At 32.1% G+C, this 18765-nt stretch overlaps 1 protein-coding gene across 1 annotated transcript in view; it reads right to left on the bottom strand.

The window, feature by feature from the left end:
* The window catches only part of GPC3 (Glypican-3), a 109536-nt gene extending 91373 nt beyond the window's left edge, over positions 1-18163 (bottom strand). Inside the window, exon 1 of the mRNA XM_051210605.1 lies at positions 17896-18163. Within this exon, the coding sequence (XP_051073184.1) occupies positions 17896-18070 (175 nt within the window). The 5' untranslated portion in view covers positions 18071-18163. The remainder of the gene's footprint in view (positions 1-17895) is intronic.
* Between the last annotated feature and the right edge of the window lie 602 nt (positions 18164-18765).

The raw sequence follows: 18765 nt of genomic DNA, 5'->3' as shown, positions 1-18765 counted from the left end.
AACAATAAAAACTCTAATGATGAATAATAATAAAGCCTATAATGTCAGTAGTCAGTTATCCTTTGAAGATGAAGAGAATCTTTTCTTAAATGAATGAAGGAAAGAAAGAAAGAAAACAAACGAATACAACATTCCAGTGAAAAATACTTCTTGATTAAAAAAATTATCAAAATATTCATGAATAATAAAAAGAAAAAAATTATTTTGTTGTTAGATTATTCCCTCCTCCTCCCCCTATCAACCAATAACAACGATAAAATATTTTTTCTTCTGAGAAACAGAACAATACAGAGAACATACAGAAGAACTTTACAAAATAAAGAGATATCATTTATCTGTATAGATAAGTCTCTAGGGTTTATCCCAATCTATGGAATTATATATATATATATATATATATATATATATATATACTGACATAATAGAGTGAGTTGAAGTTTATCTGATTAACTGGAGGTTGATGATCTTTGTATAAGTGTTGGTGTAATGCCTTGTTACATGTAAAAGAAGAAAAGAAAGAAAAAAAAAACAGAAGAATATAATATACAACTAATTCCATTCACCTGTAAATGATGCTTTTTCTTTTTTTGTCTAACTAGACAAACAAACTAATGTTGATAAGTATTGAAAGATATTTTGTAAAATGTCAAATATTTTCCGAAAATGTTTTTTTTTTATTATTTTCAATTCCGCTTTATTCAATTTTCGGTTTATCTGTAATATCTTCTTGTATGAATAAAATAAATGAATGTTTCTAGGAACATTGATAGTATGTGTTGAAAGCACGGAGTAATATGGACTATAGTGTTAGAAATTCCTTTTGAATGAGTAAGTTTTATATTGTTCATTTTTATTGTATGTTTATATTGTCTATTAATATGTGAATAATATTAGATCTTTCTTATTTGGTCAATTAATTAGTTACTTAATGATTGTTTTCATGATGATGTATTATTAAATGGAAATAAAGAAATAAAGATGTTTATAAGTTATGTAATAAGGATGTTTTATATGCTAAGCTTATAATTTATAATATTGGTTATGTAATTCCAAGAAAAAATATCTTAATAATACCTCTATGAAATGTTCATTTAGGCTTAAATTAAAAATTTAGACTGTTTGTTAGTTATATCAGTACTTAAATCTGTTCAAACAAATGAAAACTGTGATTAATGTTATTACATTATAGATGGTAAATGTTACATGACTTTCAAATAACAAGCTCTCTTTGAACATAAAATTAAATTTGAATTTTTAAAAGCTAAAATCAGATTGACTAGTTGAAGTACAAATGATGTGATCAGATGGTTTGTACACTTCGATAAAGTCTTAAAACTAGATGCAAGTAAGCATTTCTAGTAAACAAGTAATGAAGGTTAGGTTTGTAGATGTGCACTGCTGAGGAGTCCCATACTAGGATGAAACAACTGTCCAGTGCTTCCAAGTTTCCCATGGTAGTCTAGCTTCAATTGACTCATGAATTCAACTATTAAATTAGTATAATATCTACAAACCCCCTCTCTGATTTATAATTCAGTTTATTAATTCTAAATTTTACCGATTAAAAAACCCAGATTCATTATTATTTCATGTCTCATCATAGCAAACTAATCACTATATCGACTGATGAATTAATGAAATGAATTTTTTGGATAAAATATATTAACTGGACTGGTGGTCTTAAATTTCTATTCAAAGTTGTATGGTAGTAGTAGTAGTAGTAGCAACATGATTTAGGTATCTAAGATGAAATTGTAAATCATTTCCACATGAGAAATTATCATTTTGCCATTCTGAAACAGTGAAATTTCTAGTGTTTAAATAACAAATTCAAAAACCATATTCACAGTTTATAACTTGTAAATCCTTACACATGCAAGACATATTGGTCTGATATGAGCTTTGTCTGTTGGTACTTCTTGTAAAATAACTTGAAGTTTGAAGTTACGAAACTTAAAGCTCATCTATTTATTATGAGTTTGGGAGGCTTATGGAAAATCACATTTTTAGTTAGCTACATGAGTTAACTCAGTTAATCATGTATTAAAAATAAGATTGCTAAATGGTTACTTTGCCGTAAATTATGACTCTTAAATAATGAGGTCTCATAATAATGTCAAGAACAGAACTTAAAATATTCGCGCGTTATAACAAGACTCACAGCTTAAATATATTGGTCTATGCTGTTAATTACAGTCGGTTTGCTTGAATACCTTCAGCTGGTTCTGAATGATTTGTTCCATATATGATATGGCTGAACTCAACTGACTCTGAATTCTTACTAGAATTTTTGGAATTTCTTCTTGTAATTAGTTACTCCTAAGTAGCAACTCTACTTACCAGTACAGAAAGGTTAGATTTTATGCTGAATAACGGAAAGAAAATTCAAATCCTTTCGGATAATACTATTATACTTGTGAATTATGTTGTTGTATATTGTGATTTAGTTAATTAGCGAATGGGTTGTTGTCTTATTTTATGATTAGTAACTGGTTTGAGTGTAACTGTGAACACCAACTCATGAATAATGATACATCTACTTAATGATTCCCAGACCGGATGGAAAATGTATCCAGAATTACACTGTTAGACACTTCTTAAACACAATCAGTGTTTCTCTCGACTAAAAACTAATATCAGAAGGGGATTTTGTGAAGATTATACTAATTTACTAGTTTAATCTATGAGTCGATTAAACCTAGGCCACCATTAGAAACCTGGAAGCACTGAACCGGTAGGTCCTAGGTTCGAATCCCGTGGGCGGGATCGTGAATGCGCACTGTTGTGGAGTCTCATACTAGGACAAAACGGCCGTCCAGTGCTTTCAGGTTTTCCATAGTGGTCTAGCTTTTTTTGACTCATGAATTCAACTATCCAAAACTAATAAATTTAAAAGGTGAACTAATATATCGAGAAAATCTTAATCTGACTTGTTTATAGGTTTATTTCTATACAAACAATAACTATAAACAAATGTTAAATTGATAAATTTTATATTTTAAAAAGTAAATAAATCAGTGCCAATGTTTTGTCTGAGTTAATGTTTTTGAATAATTCATAACCACAACCATATAACTTTACAACCTCCTAGTGTTCCATTAAATAATGTAGTCAGAATCAATCTGTTCACCTGAGAATAGCATTTGTTTGGTTCTGTTTTAAAGATTAACATTTAGGTATGTGAGTTACAAAACTCTAAAACATACTTTATTTCATCATGTTATCGTAATTAAGTCAGTGACTGACACAGAAATATGTATTCCACAAATCATGTTATTAGGTACTCCTTCATTTAGATATCTAGATATTCTGTCGATTTGTAATCTAAATTCCAATTTTTAATCATAGTTTATTTATGGTTTACTTTTTCTAATGTTAAACGTTATCACTCCCAAATAAATCGTATCAGATTGACGATGTGATTCTGATAGGTCATTTAATAAATTCTTAATAACAGGCATGCATAATGTTATATTCTGCTGTTTTGTTTTATTATTTTAACGACTGCACTTCCTCTCAGTTAAAGACTCTTTTTCCTTCCCTACAAACTGGAGTTTTGCATATAAGCACTTGTTGAAATGATATATACATTTACTGTTATTAGTACTGTTGAAGACGTCTTGTAATTAGTGAACGGCAAATAAATCAGTCTTCTTCTACACTCTTATTTTCCTCCTTGACTTGACAAAGCAGTCTCGTTCTGTTGCAAAAATAGCAGGTAGCAGTTAGGTTGTAGTCATTGAAAGTTACCAGCATTTGTTTCAACTCACAACACATACACATCAGTCTTGTTTCATAGTGTTACAGGCTTGCCCTAACGACCTTCATTCTGGTTAATACAGACAATGACAGCATGCGAGTCAACGACAACAAATCAAAATGAAGATAGACAGAATAATCTGTTAGTCATACATAGGAAAATTTAAAATAGCTCACTTCCACTTGAAGTTAATACCGACAATGAAAGCTTCATGATTGAAGCATCCATATCAGAAAATGTAGCTTCACTAAAATCCAATAAAATAGACATGTTCATATGGTGTGAGACAATTAATACCGACAAAAAATAAAGGAAAAAATGGGAAAAAATACTTTAGTACTGTTGTTTACACAATTCATATGAATGTATATTTATATTTGTATCAAACTGTGTTTTTTGTACTAAAACCATTCCTAGATGTTATAAACATACATTACATACCAGTGACAAGATGTAATAATAGATCCTATATTGAATAATAATAAAAATTAAAATGTAAATACCATAATGTCGTTTAAGTGAAATTAGGTAGCAGCTAACAGTGGAATTTAAGGTATGTGTTTTAGGCTATTTGGGACTAGTTAGCTGGATGTACCTAGAACTCAAATGTTTATTCCTGATGTAAACATCAATCCTGAGGTGTGGTTATGTTCATCTGATGAGCCCATAATAATACGAAACACACGTCCTAATCCTTTCTAGAATACTTGTCACTTTACGATAATCTCTAGATAATTTACATAGGACTCACATATGTCAAAATATACTGGTCAATCTAAACCCATTACGTTAACGAGAAAATTTAGGTAACCAATATAAATGGATGGAAGCAATTCCGTTTTGTTTAATTCTCATCGTAAAATATCCGTTCAGAATAATTTCAATGATTATTAATTTGAATAATGTTTAACAGTGGAGTGCAGAATGTTCGTTTTACTTTACTGAAATTTCTTCTACTATATATTGACGCACTTTCTTAATGAAGTTCACAGGAAAACTTGAATCCAATACTCATTTCTTCAAAAACGGAGAAGTAAAAATACTCTTTCGATTGACGAAGTAAATACAATCGTCCTTGTCAGTTGCTTGTAATCAGCTAAAGACAAGATTTAGACCACGTAATGAGTCACATAAACTAATTGCAATATGATCTATGGAATTCAATTAGCACTAAACACTAGTGAAACATAATATATAGATTCATACTTGATTTCATTTTACTAATCAATAACGAAAAACCAAATGATTTCCAACCCATCCAATATGAACGTGGTAGCTCAATTGATTTCATGTTTATGGGTAAAAATCTGGATACTGGGTTAGAGTATCAGTGTGAACTTCAACACTAAGATAAAGATGTAACTGGCCAACAAGTTTCAAAAAGATAAAACACTAGTCCTGAACTTTATTGCTGATTACAATTCAAGAATACGTAAAGATATTATGTAATGAAATGAAAGTGCTAGTATGTTGTTTGTAATTGCAGAAAAATTTTGAAACCACATATATGTTTATATCAATAAAAGTTTCTTAACTCATCATAAAAGATGTTGAAAAGGCCCACATGTTAAAATAATAAAATTAATTAGGTCAATCGATGTAATATGATTGATTCCGGCTAAGTAATCTATTTTATTTACAACTGACTGATCAGTGGATAGTGGTAAATGTCACATATTTCCAGTTATTCTTAGTTCTGATTGAACTCTATCGATCAAGTTGCAATCTGTCTTCTAGTCTAAGTGATAATACATTGCATGTACTATGCTAAGATGTGAGATGTCAACAATTCTGACTATGAATATGAGTAACACAGGAGTGAATCCATCAAGAAGAATCACTTCTCCCAAGGCTACATGTGCATCTTACTAATGAGTAGTGTCAAACAGCAAGAAATGTAGATCCAGTGTTTCTTGTCGGCTACCTCCAACTACTATCTTAAATCCATTTTGTTGATCAATTGTGAGCGAATTTTCGCAGTGATTCTAATTGATTCCCGTTTTGATACATTTGTAATACATACTATACACAACGACAGATTTTGAAAACTCCTATAATTCTTAATCAGAAGAAGTCATTCAGTTTTTACAAATGCAACAGATGAACGCAGATTGAAGATAGGCAGAGAACTATTGAAAAACAACGAGTTGCCAGGTTACTATTTTATTCCAGGCAGTTCATACATCCCCACATGGGATTGGAATTCGTCACAATTTCACAACTTATAGATTAAATGATTCCATGAATTTTAAACTATAGAAATGACTAAGATTCAAAAGTTCAAAATAACTGAGTGATATGCAATCTAATAAAGCACCATTACTCTTTGAAATATATAGTGGGAACTTTTCAAATTTCGGTGCATTTTGAATACTTTCCGCTATTTCTCATTTTTCAATGAGACACAAACTTGTGGAACACAAACAATGCGAATTATTGTGTATTTTCACTAAAATACAAACGTCTGTCAGTATGACGGATGGTTTGTAATGATTATCAAGTTTCGAGGTTAGCTTTTATTACGAACGATTGAAATCTAGAAACTCCCAAATAACTGTTTACCTGTATTAGGTTTTAGAATCTTCCCGTTAACATGATGGATTTCGATTGATCAGTATATTTTGACATATGTAAATTGTTTAGATATTATAGTAAACTGGCAAGCATTTTAGGAAGGATTGGATAGTGACTAGCAGGACGCGTTTTTCGTCCTGTTATGGGTTCGTCATTTGGATGTGCACGCAACTCATTGTTGATGTACATGCAAGAACTCAAACTTAATCCTCATCGTCTTAAACACCGAACGCGTTTTCCACATAGTTGCTACGTCCAGATAGTTACTGGCTCATGTGATGTGGTGAATATTAATTTTTTTGCTCTCATTGTTTCAATTTTTCTTATGACGTTATGAAATGCAACTAATCCCTCTTAGCTGACTTATCTTACATGTTTTGCTGGTTGCCTTAACACTCAAATTGAGCCACACTCATTTTAGCTATTTTGCTATAATATGCTACTCTACCGCAGTGCATACGTACACAGATTTCACACAAATCGAATCTATTGTCCATGAGAACACTGAATATTTACATTATGCTGTTGAAATCCGATAAATTATACTTCCGTCTTTCATAAAACAACATGAATAGAGTGAAGAAGCAGTTCTTTTATTATTTAGCTGCTCATCATTGCTTAACACATACATATATATGTTTAACAATAATAATAATAAAATGTATCAGCCAAGTGGTGATATGTTAGATAATAATATTACACATTCAAGTGTTTATGAAAATAACCGTGAATCCTTAACAAAACGATCTGAGAATGATGTCCGCAAGGTGATGAATATTCGAAGGCATTAGTTAATAAATGAACAAATTGGAATTTCTGGTTTACAGATTGGTAACAAAAGGAGGTTTAGTATATAACAGTTACGTAGTATGAATTTGAATATGTAGTTGAAAGATTACTTATACAGCTGATAAACTAACTGATAAACAGTTCAATGGTAATAGTATTTTAAATATGTATATCAAGCATTTATGATAACGGAATTCAGTAAGATTTAAGGGACAAATACTGAAATTACTTAATACCACTCAAATGAACAAGAATTTCTGGGAATTCCTAAAGGTAGACTTATTCACTCTTACACGACCTATATCTATCGCTAAAGCATAGAGATGGACTGTAGGAACTTTTTTTAGTATAATGATTAGGCTTTTGAATGTGGATTGCAACGGCTTTACTAGTATGCCAAAAACAAACTGCTTAGATCATTGCATTGCAATCCAGTAGATCTAACTTGTTTCTTTTGTCACGTTTATATGAAACACCAATGTCTTAAAGTGACATATGAATATTAGCTACCTATGATCAACATTTTTATTCACTACATTTCGACATCGTTTACTTACTACTGTAATCTTCACTCAAAATTACTACTCTACTTTCAAAACGAATAAAATGTCAGTAGAAAGTGGATCTCTTTAATTATATTTGACATTACTTGATTCATAATAGGATTTTCCTAATCATAATATATAGCACATTAAAATGAAAAAAGATGAAATATTCAGTTTAGCTTGCCAAAAAGTTTAAAGTTGCTTTTTTTTCATTTTCAAAGATAAATTTAGTTAAATAAAGATTATTAAGAAAAGGGAAAGTTTGTATAGCCCCATATATATATATATGTATATATAGTGCAATATAGTAACATGGAAAACATAATCCTCACGATGAGTGGTTGACTGGATTTGAAAATACCAAACTAAGTATCATATATTATCCATTTGTAAACCTTTCACTTTCTCTCTCTCTTTCTCTGTAAATATATATACATACACGTTGTTATATCCATGTATACACGTATTTGTGTATGACTATGTTCATGCAAATTCATGAAACACGTAAAGATATAAAGACAATTCTCTTTTTTATATGGAACTGTCATAAAGAATAACAGTATTTTGTTTTAAAAAAAAAGTAAGTGAAAAGAATAACAGAAATCTTATGTTAGTATAATAATCACTGAAATACTTCAAGAACCCAGCGGTTATTCATTTATGTTCCTAATGTCTACATTCAAACAAGAAAGAAAAAAAAGTCAAGCCGGAACTATCCTAACAAAATGTAAGTGAACTACCTTCAAGTTAAACAGCATAATTTTTTTTGAAAAAAAGAAGGTAGTAAATAATTGTGCACTAATACACTCCAAAATACCATTCGACATACATTTTATTTGAATATATATATACATATTCGATGTGATACATGAGAATCATCAAACAGTTCAATGTTTCAATACTTCTGTACATATAAATTACAATATTTTTTTTGTTTTAGACAAAAAAGCCACTCATAACTTCAGTGATAATAGTAGTAGTGTTAATAGTAGTAGTAGTCATACCCCTTGTCTAGTTGAAAAAAATAAATGACCTGATCTTTGTTATCAACTGTATATATATCTTTAACAAATGTGTAAGGATATGTAGAAACTAGAAAAGCCTATACAAAAGTGTACAATGTGTAAGATAATAGACGACATCATGCATATATATATATATATATATATATATATATATATATATATATATAGGATATAAATTATGCAAAGTTTCCTATAAAATAATTACCTAGTTTGGGAAAATTTGCAACAATAAAGTGATCTTAGCCACCTTCAAAATGATATTTATTCCAAAGTAATTTCCTCAATTTACTTTTTCCTTTAAAAACAAAAAAAAACATTTGGCAACACTATAGTTGCGTCTATTTTTTACTTATGAGATCTTTATTCAGACTATATTATAAATAAATAAATCAAACAAATGATTCAGAATTTCGAATATAAGTTTCAGATTTGTTATTCTGTTGTATACTACAAGATGTGCATTAGCTTTTTTTATTTTACTGAATGTTATTAGATCACAGTAAACCAACTGTTTAAATGATCATAGCGGACGTAAGGATTTGAGTGTGTTCATTGTTGGTGTCAAAGACTAAAATTAACTATTCACTTTTAGGATATTTACATCATGAGTAGATCACCTAGATTTTATGATCAATCTCACAGTGAATATTGACATTGAGAAAGTGGATTCAGCTTACTAGTCAAAAATAGTCACAATTTATTGATCATTGGGCGGTGATCAATGCCATGAGTGTTAATTCCCTATTTAGTGCAGATTGAATGCTATCGACCATGTTGTAATGTGGCCACCAGTCTAGGTGACTCGACATTGCGGGCACTATATATTGAGATTAGATGGTGGTCGGAGGTAGTTGACAGGAAACCCTGGACCCGGGTTTGTGCTACTTGGCACTCGTCAGCAAGTTTTTCCGGTAATCTTGAGGGAACTGATGCTCCCTGGCGGATTCGATCTTGTGTCACCCAGCTTCACAGTCAAAGACTACCTCCAACCACCATCTAGTCAAAAATAGTAGACGAAATCAATGTCTTGGATTTGATTTTGGTCACTACTCAATCACTAATCATCTTATAATTGAAGGTAGTAACTCGTTCTCATTATAATTACATTTTAATGTAAAAAAATTATTCTATATATCGATTACTTTCCTTTACTTTTTCTTTAAAGAAATAGTACTCTTGAACATGTTAAAGTACTTGCATATTCACTGGATTTCTATAACTTTTACATAATGTATAGATAGAATTCTTCAATGATTCTCTTAGAATGAAACAAACTTTTATGCATAGAAGGTTCATTAAAGTTAGTTTTCAATTTAACAACAACAAGAAAAAAAAGAAATAAAAAGTAAATTAAACAATCAACTTGATATTTTCCAACTAGAAACAATAAGTTGAAATATAATTTTCAATGCAAAAGTTCATAAAATAAAGGGAGAAAAATTTAGATAATTTACTTTATATAAAGTATAGAACACTTAATTTGAATGTTCTTAATTAATTTCAACGGATATTCATGTGGTTTTCCAATTAAATAAACAAACTCATTCCTTGAATGATATGTAAATGTACTATATATATATGGGGTTTTTGTGAAGATTTTGGTAATTTAATAGTTGAATTCATGAGTCAATCAAAGGTAAAGCGACCGCGCGCAAGACTGATAGGTCCTGGATTCGAATCTCGCGGGGCGGGATCGTGGATGTGCACTGCTGAAGGGGTCCCACAATAGAACTCATGAAAATTGTCTGCATATGATAAAATCATTAAAATGATCATGAAAAGTTAAGTAAAACATTTGACTTTTTAAGAATTGATTTACAGTCTGAAACCTCACTTTACTGCTTTCGATCACAAGTAGTCAAACAAAGCGCTACTGAAAGTCGATTCCATAACCTGTACATGATAAAAGAACTATATAACTTATTACTTATTACGTCGTAATCTATCAAGTTTATTCCTAGTAGGTTTCACCACGGGCTAACGGCCAGTGAAAATTAGAAAGCACAAATGTGAATTTCGGTCTTTAAAAATAGGGGATACTAGTAGGTTGCTAGTATTCGACCATAGATATCTTCGAACTAGTGTTCGTATATTTTGCCATCATCGAGTTTGCGATTCGGAGGTTAGACGCAGAGTACTAGGTAAGTATTGCAAACCTCTACTGAATGAAGTCGTTAGGACATGTATTACAAATGCACATTCACCGACCATCTCGATAAGCGATGATAGATAGTGTAGGAGTAAACCGAAAAAAAAAGTTAGAGCAGACCAAACCAAAACGTGGCATTAATCAATGAAGAAACTGACTGTTATAACGGGCCATTCAAATAGGTGTAAACTACCTGATTGATCTCCTTTTGGCTGTCGTAACCAATGGTTAGAGACTTTGGGTGACATGGTTAGGAATCGTTCGTAATAATCCAGGTCCACTCAATTATGATTTTTATTTAAGTCGCAAGTTTATAAATTCCTCATAAGCTCATTTTATCACTTTTTGTTTCATTAATCTACATTTTCTGCAGTCTCATCGTCGATACCTTATCTCCTCACACTATTACTACCTATACTACCCTAAGATTTGCTCTATCGATTTCATCTCACTGTGTTAATAGAATATGACGACTTCCACTGATGTACATTTGTGCCAGGTTATACGTTGTATCCGACTTAGTGACTGACTAATTGAACAACTATTCCATAAAGTTTTTTTCTAATTCTGGACAACTACTTAACTTACATCAGTCAGCAGAGTAAACTGTGAAATTAAGTAACCTCCACAAGCCACCTACGGCATTATCATGTTCAAATTATTCGTAAAGTTTCGTCTAGAAATGATAGCTGTTATTAACAAGTGTTTCAGTCAACGACAACTTAAATAACATAAATAATAAAAACACCAAGCATAACTAGATCTTAACGTCATGATATCATGTAAGAAAGTGGATTGATTAATGAAGACCTTTGAACAGATATATATTGTCGGTAAATGCTTTCATAATTATCAAATACTGAATTATATTCATTTTTACAATAGGCTTAAACCCGATTGAACAAAAGAATCTCACATTAAATCTTTGAGTATATTTTAACTACTCTTTTCATTCAACTATATCAATTACTAATAAAACGCTATTTGAAGATGTGACAATAAATTATATGTAAATTATTTCAAATAATCATATATCTTAACAACAAAGATTTATTTTAAATAAGATTTTTTAAGCAAAGATGGATAGTAGCTCGCAATGGAATCCAGGACGCTCGTTTCATCCCATTTGAGGCCCGTCATGTGGATTTATCTGCATCCCAGAGTTGATACTCACTCTAAACCTCGAACCCAGTACTATTCGCTTCAAACATCATCTCGTTATCCACTTAGCTACTGAGTCCTGATGGCCTTAATAGTCTTGAAACGCGCATCCTAAATTCCACTGATAGTCACTATCCATCTTTACTTAAAAAGTTTGTAACTTAAGGCTATATCGAAGCAATCCGCACAGAATGCACATATACCAACATGAGACTGATCAATTACAGTCCTAAATAACAATCGGGAGATACATGTTAAACAACATCAAGTGAATTTAAACTTCAACCCGTTGCATAAGCGAGTGTCTATCAGGATTCAGTAGCCAAGTGGATAACGCGATGGCGTTTGAAGTGAATGGTACTGGATTGGAGTCCCGGAGTGAGCATCAACTCTTGGATCCAGATGCATCCAATTGACGGGTCCCAAATGAGACGAAACGCGCATCCTAGATCCCACTGCTAGCCACTATCCATCTTTACTTAAAAAGCTTGTGACTTAAGGCTATATCAAGGCGATTCGCACAGGATGCACATATACCAACATGAGACTGATCAATCACAGTCCTAAATAACAATGGGTAGATACAAGTAAAACAACACCAAGTGAATTTAAGATTTTTTAAGTTATGAAAACAGATTCAGAAATACAACAACAATAGTATTCATCATACACTGAAAGGTGAATACTTCTTCTTTTTCTTTTTTTCCTTCCCTTCAATTAATCATTTCTTCACTTTTTTTTGTTTAATCATAGAATTTTTAGATACTCAGACAAAATTCATTCATCACTAGTCAAAATTTTAACTTGATAAGTATTGCTAACTTATTGATGATTGTTTACATCTTTAAACAATTTACTCCTTATAGAAAATAAAGACGGTTAGCAATTTCGATTGAAATGGATTACACAAATCAACAAGAAAAAGTGAGTAAATATATATTATGTCATTTAATATTTGATAAAAATTGTAACTATACCAACAAGATTGAGAGAAAAGAATTATTTAAAGAAATCTAATTAAATTCAAACTGATCCTTCATACAATTGATTTTCCTGTTAAAATATTTGACAGTTTTGTATAATATCTAAACTGTACTATTTAATTTAATTTATTTCTTTTTATAGAGCTACTGTTTATAGGAACTAAAGGATATTTTATGTTGATTAGTTACATTTCTTAAAATTCTGACTAATAACTTTGCATTAAATTAATAGCAATGGTTTGTATTTAATGAAGAAATATTTTACGGTGACTAATGTTTTTTTTATTGAATGGAAAGTGAAATATCTATCTTGATGCACCCAAATACCCTGTTACGACCGAAGATGGGGAGAGTTAGCTGTCTCTCTAGAAATGCTCTCACATGGCCACGCGTATACAGCTACTGACAGGGAGGTTCTACTCACTACCTTCTCCGGTGCTTTAACCGGATCTGTGGATATGGAGGATCCATCTAAGGGAGTTGGGAAACCCTGACTCCAAGCCAATGGTGCACATAGGTTTCAGGATCCTGAGAGAACAAATGGTGTATGGACCAGTTGTTGGTCACGGGCTATCAAGGGACTTGAAGTTGCTGCATTGCCTTGTAGATCAGACCTTTAGATCGAAGGCTCCAAGCGTGGACCCCTAAGAGAGCCACCTTTGTTTCCCTGGGCACCCGGAGAGACTCACAGTCCACACACAAGCCAAGTGACTTATGTGGCGCATATGTATTTGGTTCCCTCTTTGAACCAATATTTATGAATTCAAATAAATAAATATCTTGAAGATAATGTTTATTAGCTACAAACATCGTATCAAAGGTGAGTAAATTTCATTGGGTTTATTCGAATCTGTCAAAGTGATTTTTGCTTTCTACAGACCTCATGTAACGATAATTATATAAAGGTAATAACTGGAACACCGTTAAAAACTTGAATCTACTTGACATCCATTTTGTGTAATATTTAGATTCTTCGATAGCTCACAGTGAGAAATACACAATCGCTATGTGTTAGTCATGTATAAGAAATGATCTATACCGCACACTAACTCTGACTACAGCTCTCTAGGATTTCTAATAATTCTTATCCCAGGTAAACTAGGATGGTTGGGTGAAGAGTTAACGAGCCCACCTCGTAAAATGTAACCTCGTTACAAAGGCGCTAATTGCAAAAACTATCTGAGCTATCTTCTGAACGTTAAAGGGTCCTGATATGAAGGAGTAGTGTTGTCTCACAAAGGAAGCTGAGTTGTTCCGGGATTCGCTAGGTTGGTGCCCCTTATGATAACCGCGAAAACAATTAGTACGGTATATGGGATGATGGAACTATATGGAATGCCAGGATAATCATTCAAATAGAGGCGGAAATGAAACGATTCAACTTAGCTCTGTTTGGAACGAGTGAAACTCATTCGATACGACCTCAACAAAAGAGGATAACTTCAGTAGAGCTGTTTTGGTATTCTTTTCACAACTGAGACAATAAAAGGTTGTCCAGGCAAGCTTATTTGGAAACCATCAGTAATAATTTACTTTTTGAGAGAGTAAACTAGCTATCAGCTAAGGAGGAAATTTAGAAAAACAATGTGAATGTATAGGACACACCACGGAAACCATCAAATTGCATCTCTAGGCAAGCCCTAATATAGAACTCTCAAAGTGTTTGGAAAAGATGCAGGTCAAATAAAACATTGGGTCGGTAATAGAAGGTAAACATCAAAACTATCATTAGCACTTGACAACTGGAAAGGAGCAGCTATGACAGAGTTATTTGGTGAGCCCTGGTCAGTAGTCCATGCTCCAAGTTTGGTATCAAAGTAAATAAGTAAATATAACACAAATTGACTGAAATCAGAACTTGGTAAATTCCAGATACCGCGTTAACCTCTAAGCTATGAATTTCTGGGTTCACTTTGTCCGGCCATCTCAAACGAAATACAAACAACTCTCTGTTGTTTCGTAATATTCAGCGACTATTTAGACGACATCGGTTTCGTGATATAAAAATTGCCCTCAATTCGTTTTAATCTTTAAAATAAGTAAGTGGTATTTTGATAAATCAATATACTAAGATTAGTAAGTAAATTAAATGAGCAATTTGAAATATATTTCTGCCGTAAATCTAGTGTTCGTGATACAATGAAAGAATAAATTCTTTGGTGCAAAACAAGAATCAGAAGATTATCATTATACATAATCCACTTCAATGGTAATAATGATATACACGTAAATACTCATAAACTAAAGATAAAGGTCTAATTTCTTAACTAAAATGAATAGAACTATGTTCATAGAAAGATTGGTTTCTCTTTTTTGCTCAGCCATGCCCACACTGAGACACGTCACAATCTTCACAATGACTGTCAGTACGTCAAGCAGATAATATTGGGATCAGAGAAAAAATGTACCTAAATAAAAATAGTACCTAGACTTTAAAACTACCAACAGAAAAAACAAAAATAATTGATGCTGTCAAGTGGTAAAAAGCAACCTTTTCTGAAGGTAGAAAATAGGAGTACTACAATAGGAGTAAAGCTTTAAAACCAGGATTCTCTTCCGCACTAAAGTTGTCACTAAAATATCAAAAATACCTAAAGGAAGTCAATAGAAAACAGTTTCTCTTTGTTCCACAGAAAAGAATATAAAACAAGACTAACAGAAACTGAGAGTTATCAAGTGAGTTAGTGTACTAAAGATTAAGTCGTAGATATATCTAGCTGGTGCCATTAACAAAACATCACTGGGTATATTCAAGATGTTTGATTTGTAAATAAATAGGATAGTTTGTATTATCAAATTGGAATATAGTGTATACATAAAAGAAAAAAATTAATTTTAGTAATTGCGCATTAATTATAAAGTTGAATAATAACTAAATTATCAATATACGATTACATCATAAACCAAGCGCTAACTTTGAATCCTCAGGGCCAAAGGAAAAGATGCAGATCAAAGAATACGTAGCACAGGAATCAAAGGCATACATCATAAGAATGAACAGCACTTAACAACAAACACAAAGAAGATCCTAGTACAGAATAGGTTGAAGAATTCTTCTCATCTTCTTATACCCCACGAGAGATAACGGGGTCAAGTAAGTAAGAAATAGGGTGGTGGAAATTGTTGAATTTTAACGAACAACGTAAGTACGGACAACTTTTAGTTTTATAATGAAGCATCATTCTCAATGGAGCTGGATTTATATCCTCGTGATAAGTGTCGATCTTGAAAAGAGTTATTGTGAGATTAGCCGTTAATGATGAAATTTAAACATAACTCACCGTACAATGACTAGTTATTGAGTAATAACAGATATCGTTTTTATCTATTTTTGATGCCGACTGAATTTTATCCACTGGTCTAAGCGACTTAAAATTATTTGTACTACGTTTTGATGCTATGTGGTCAAAGGAAGTCAATGGGCAACTTTTGACCAAGGTTTCATGCTAACTGACACTATTCTGGGGGGTGTACTTCAGATCTTTGGGTGACTGATGTTCTCAGTGGGATTTAGACTTGTGTCATTTAAATTTTTAGCATATGTAACCACTGAGCAATTCTAACGCCAACTAAGATATAGAACTTTTCACATAATACTCTTGCACACTTGAAATTTGAGGTCTAGTATACACCTGTCGTACAGAAACTTAGATAACAGTGTCATATGTTTGAATCTGCACCTAACAAACATTTCATCACACATTTATGGTGAGCTTCCAAAAATATATGTCACTTCCTATCAAGAAAACAAATAATTCTAATGTAAAGGTTACATTATCATGTTACCATTATATGGGTTGAATTTGTGGTTCTCAACAATAATTTATGTTTTACACGTAAATATGACAGATAATATACCGCATACGACAGCGTAATGTATTTATGTGTTTGCAAGACTAGATCGTTGACATAAACCACTAAAAGAACTGATATCGAAACATAACTCTGGCAGCCTGCTGAATAATTCTTTAAAATAATCCAACGGCGTATTAAGTATGAACCGCGAGAATAAAGATACCATATCTCAGAGATCTGAAAGTTAAGCGCTCGCTCTAAGTCTTGAAGGTGTTGAATTCGATACCTGATAAAGTCCTGGATATAAACCACTGAGAAGTCTCACATCAAAATGAAACAACTCTACAGTCCTTCTTGATTGTCCAACTAATATCCGTCTGTGATGTAGACTATGAAATAATTAAGAGCGATTTGAAACATAGACGATTAAAAGATACGAATTTCAAAGGCCATCTTTTACTTAATGTTACTAAATTTATTACTGATCAACATAAGTTCTACAGACTACATACAAAAACAAATGAGTTTCATTTTTTGATGAGTTGAACAACAGTGACAAATTTAGAAATAATATTCAATTCACGCCCACAGGCATTTATATTGTTACCAAAATATCGCTATAGACAACAAAGGTAGGTTTGTAAAGCAACATATAAACCTCACACAATTGCTATGCTAACAAACGTTCTCCACCTATTAGCGCATGAAAATTTAGTTTCGTTACAAGTTTTCTTGAAACAAACGGGAAGATTTTGCTCTATTTATGTTGATTAAGCCTCATTATTAAACATTTATTGACCTGGTACTGTGAACTAACCAAAAATATGATGTTTACTCTCCAATAAAACATTCTTTTAAAGACGGTAAACACATTCCGGATAATACACGTCAGCTAGAGTCATTGGGTTATTTTTCAAATTGCTTGATGACTAATGATCCTAAAAAAGCTTTTAGTCTGAGAACTGTATTGCTCCTTATGAATGAATATTTCTATCTCTTTCAATTTCCTTTGTCAAAATCCCTTACAAATCAGAAATAAATATAAAATGCATTGTTGTCATATTAAGTGACGAAATTTAAAAGTCTGACAAAAAAACGTGGCCATATGACTTACAAAATATTGGTAACTTTTCAGGCTGTGGAAAACTTAATCCCATAGAAAGCGCTTCTTGTACTGCCAGTCGACATATCTCTTTGGTAAGATTTTTAGCACTTGTGTTGAAAATTAGTGATACGGTAACGATGAGAATCAGAGACTCATAGTTTTTTAAAATTAACGACCGAGTCATAGTTACAACCAGACTAATTTTATACAGCTAAAGTTCATTGACAGCAATTATATCACGTTTTCAAGTATGCGTATTGAAAGTGTAACATTTTGACTGTTCGTCAAAGGTCAAAAGATCGACAGAAATAAACAAAACCAATTTACAAGACAATTTGGCATTTATGGTACAAGGGGTGAATTTATTTTCTCCCCTCAAATACTTTTGCAACGTTTGATGCCTCATATTAAATCTGGACCACTTTCGTATATGTTACGCCAGGATAAACATTACGCAAACTATATACACATATTTGCGAGTGGTTTCATATCTCTTACAAACGTGCAGAGGATAGTTATATACATAACTTCCCTGTCTTTAATTCGCAATATAACAATGATTTTGAGAAGCCAATTTTTTCATTCTGTTATTTTATAGATCTAAATGATTATTATGGTTCATTTCGTGAATAAACAATAAAATACAAACGGGCAGTACAAACGTCGGAGCTCCAAACTGTATGTCAAACTCCTGAAAGTATGCTAACCCGGCAAAATCAGAAGTCAAAAATGAGGGAGTTCGAATATTTATTAGACATGCCGAGAAGCATTTGGTCTAAGCTGCCTGGAAGTTTCAAGGGATGAGTAGCACGGCGTACCCACACATCATCTGATACGAATGAGTAACTCAGCACCTTGAGATGGGGTGTGTCCAGTGAA

The sequence above is a fragment of the Schistosoma haematobium genome, chromosome 1, assembly GCF_000699445.3.
Source record: "Schistosoma haematobium chromosome 1, whole genome shotgun sequence".
NCBI classification, from domain to species: domain Eukaryota; kingdom Metazoa; phylum Platyhelminthes; class Trematoda; order Strigeidida; family Schistosomatidae; genus Schistosoma; species Schistosoma haematobium.
This window is presented reverse-complemented; position numbering and strand designations above follow the sequence as displayed.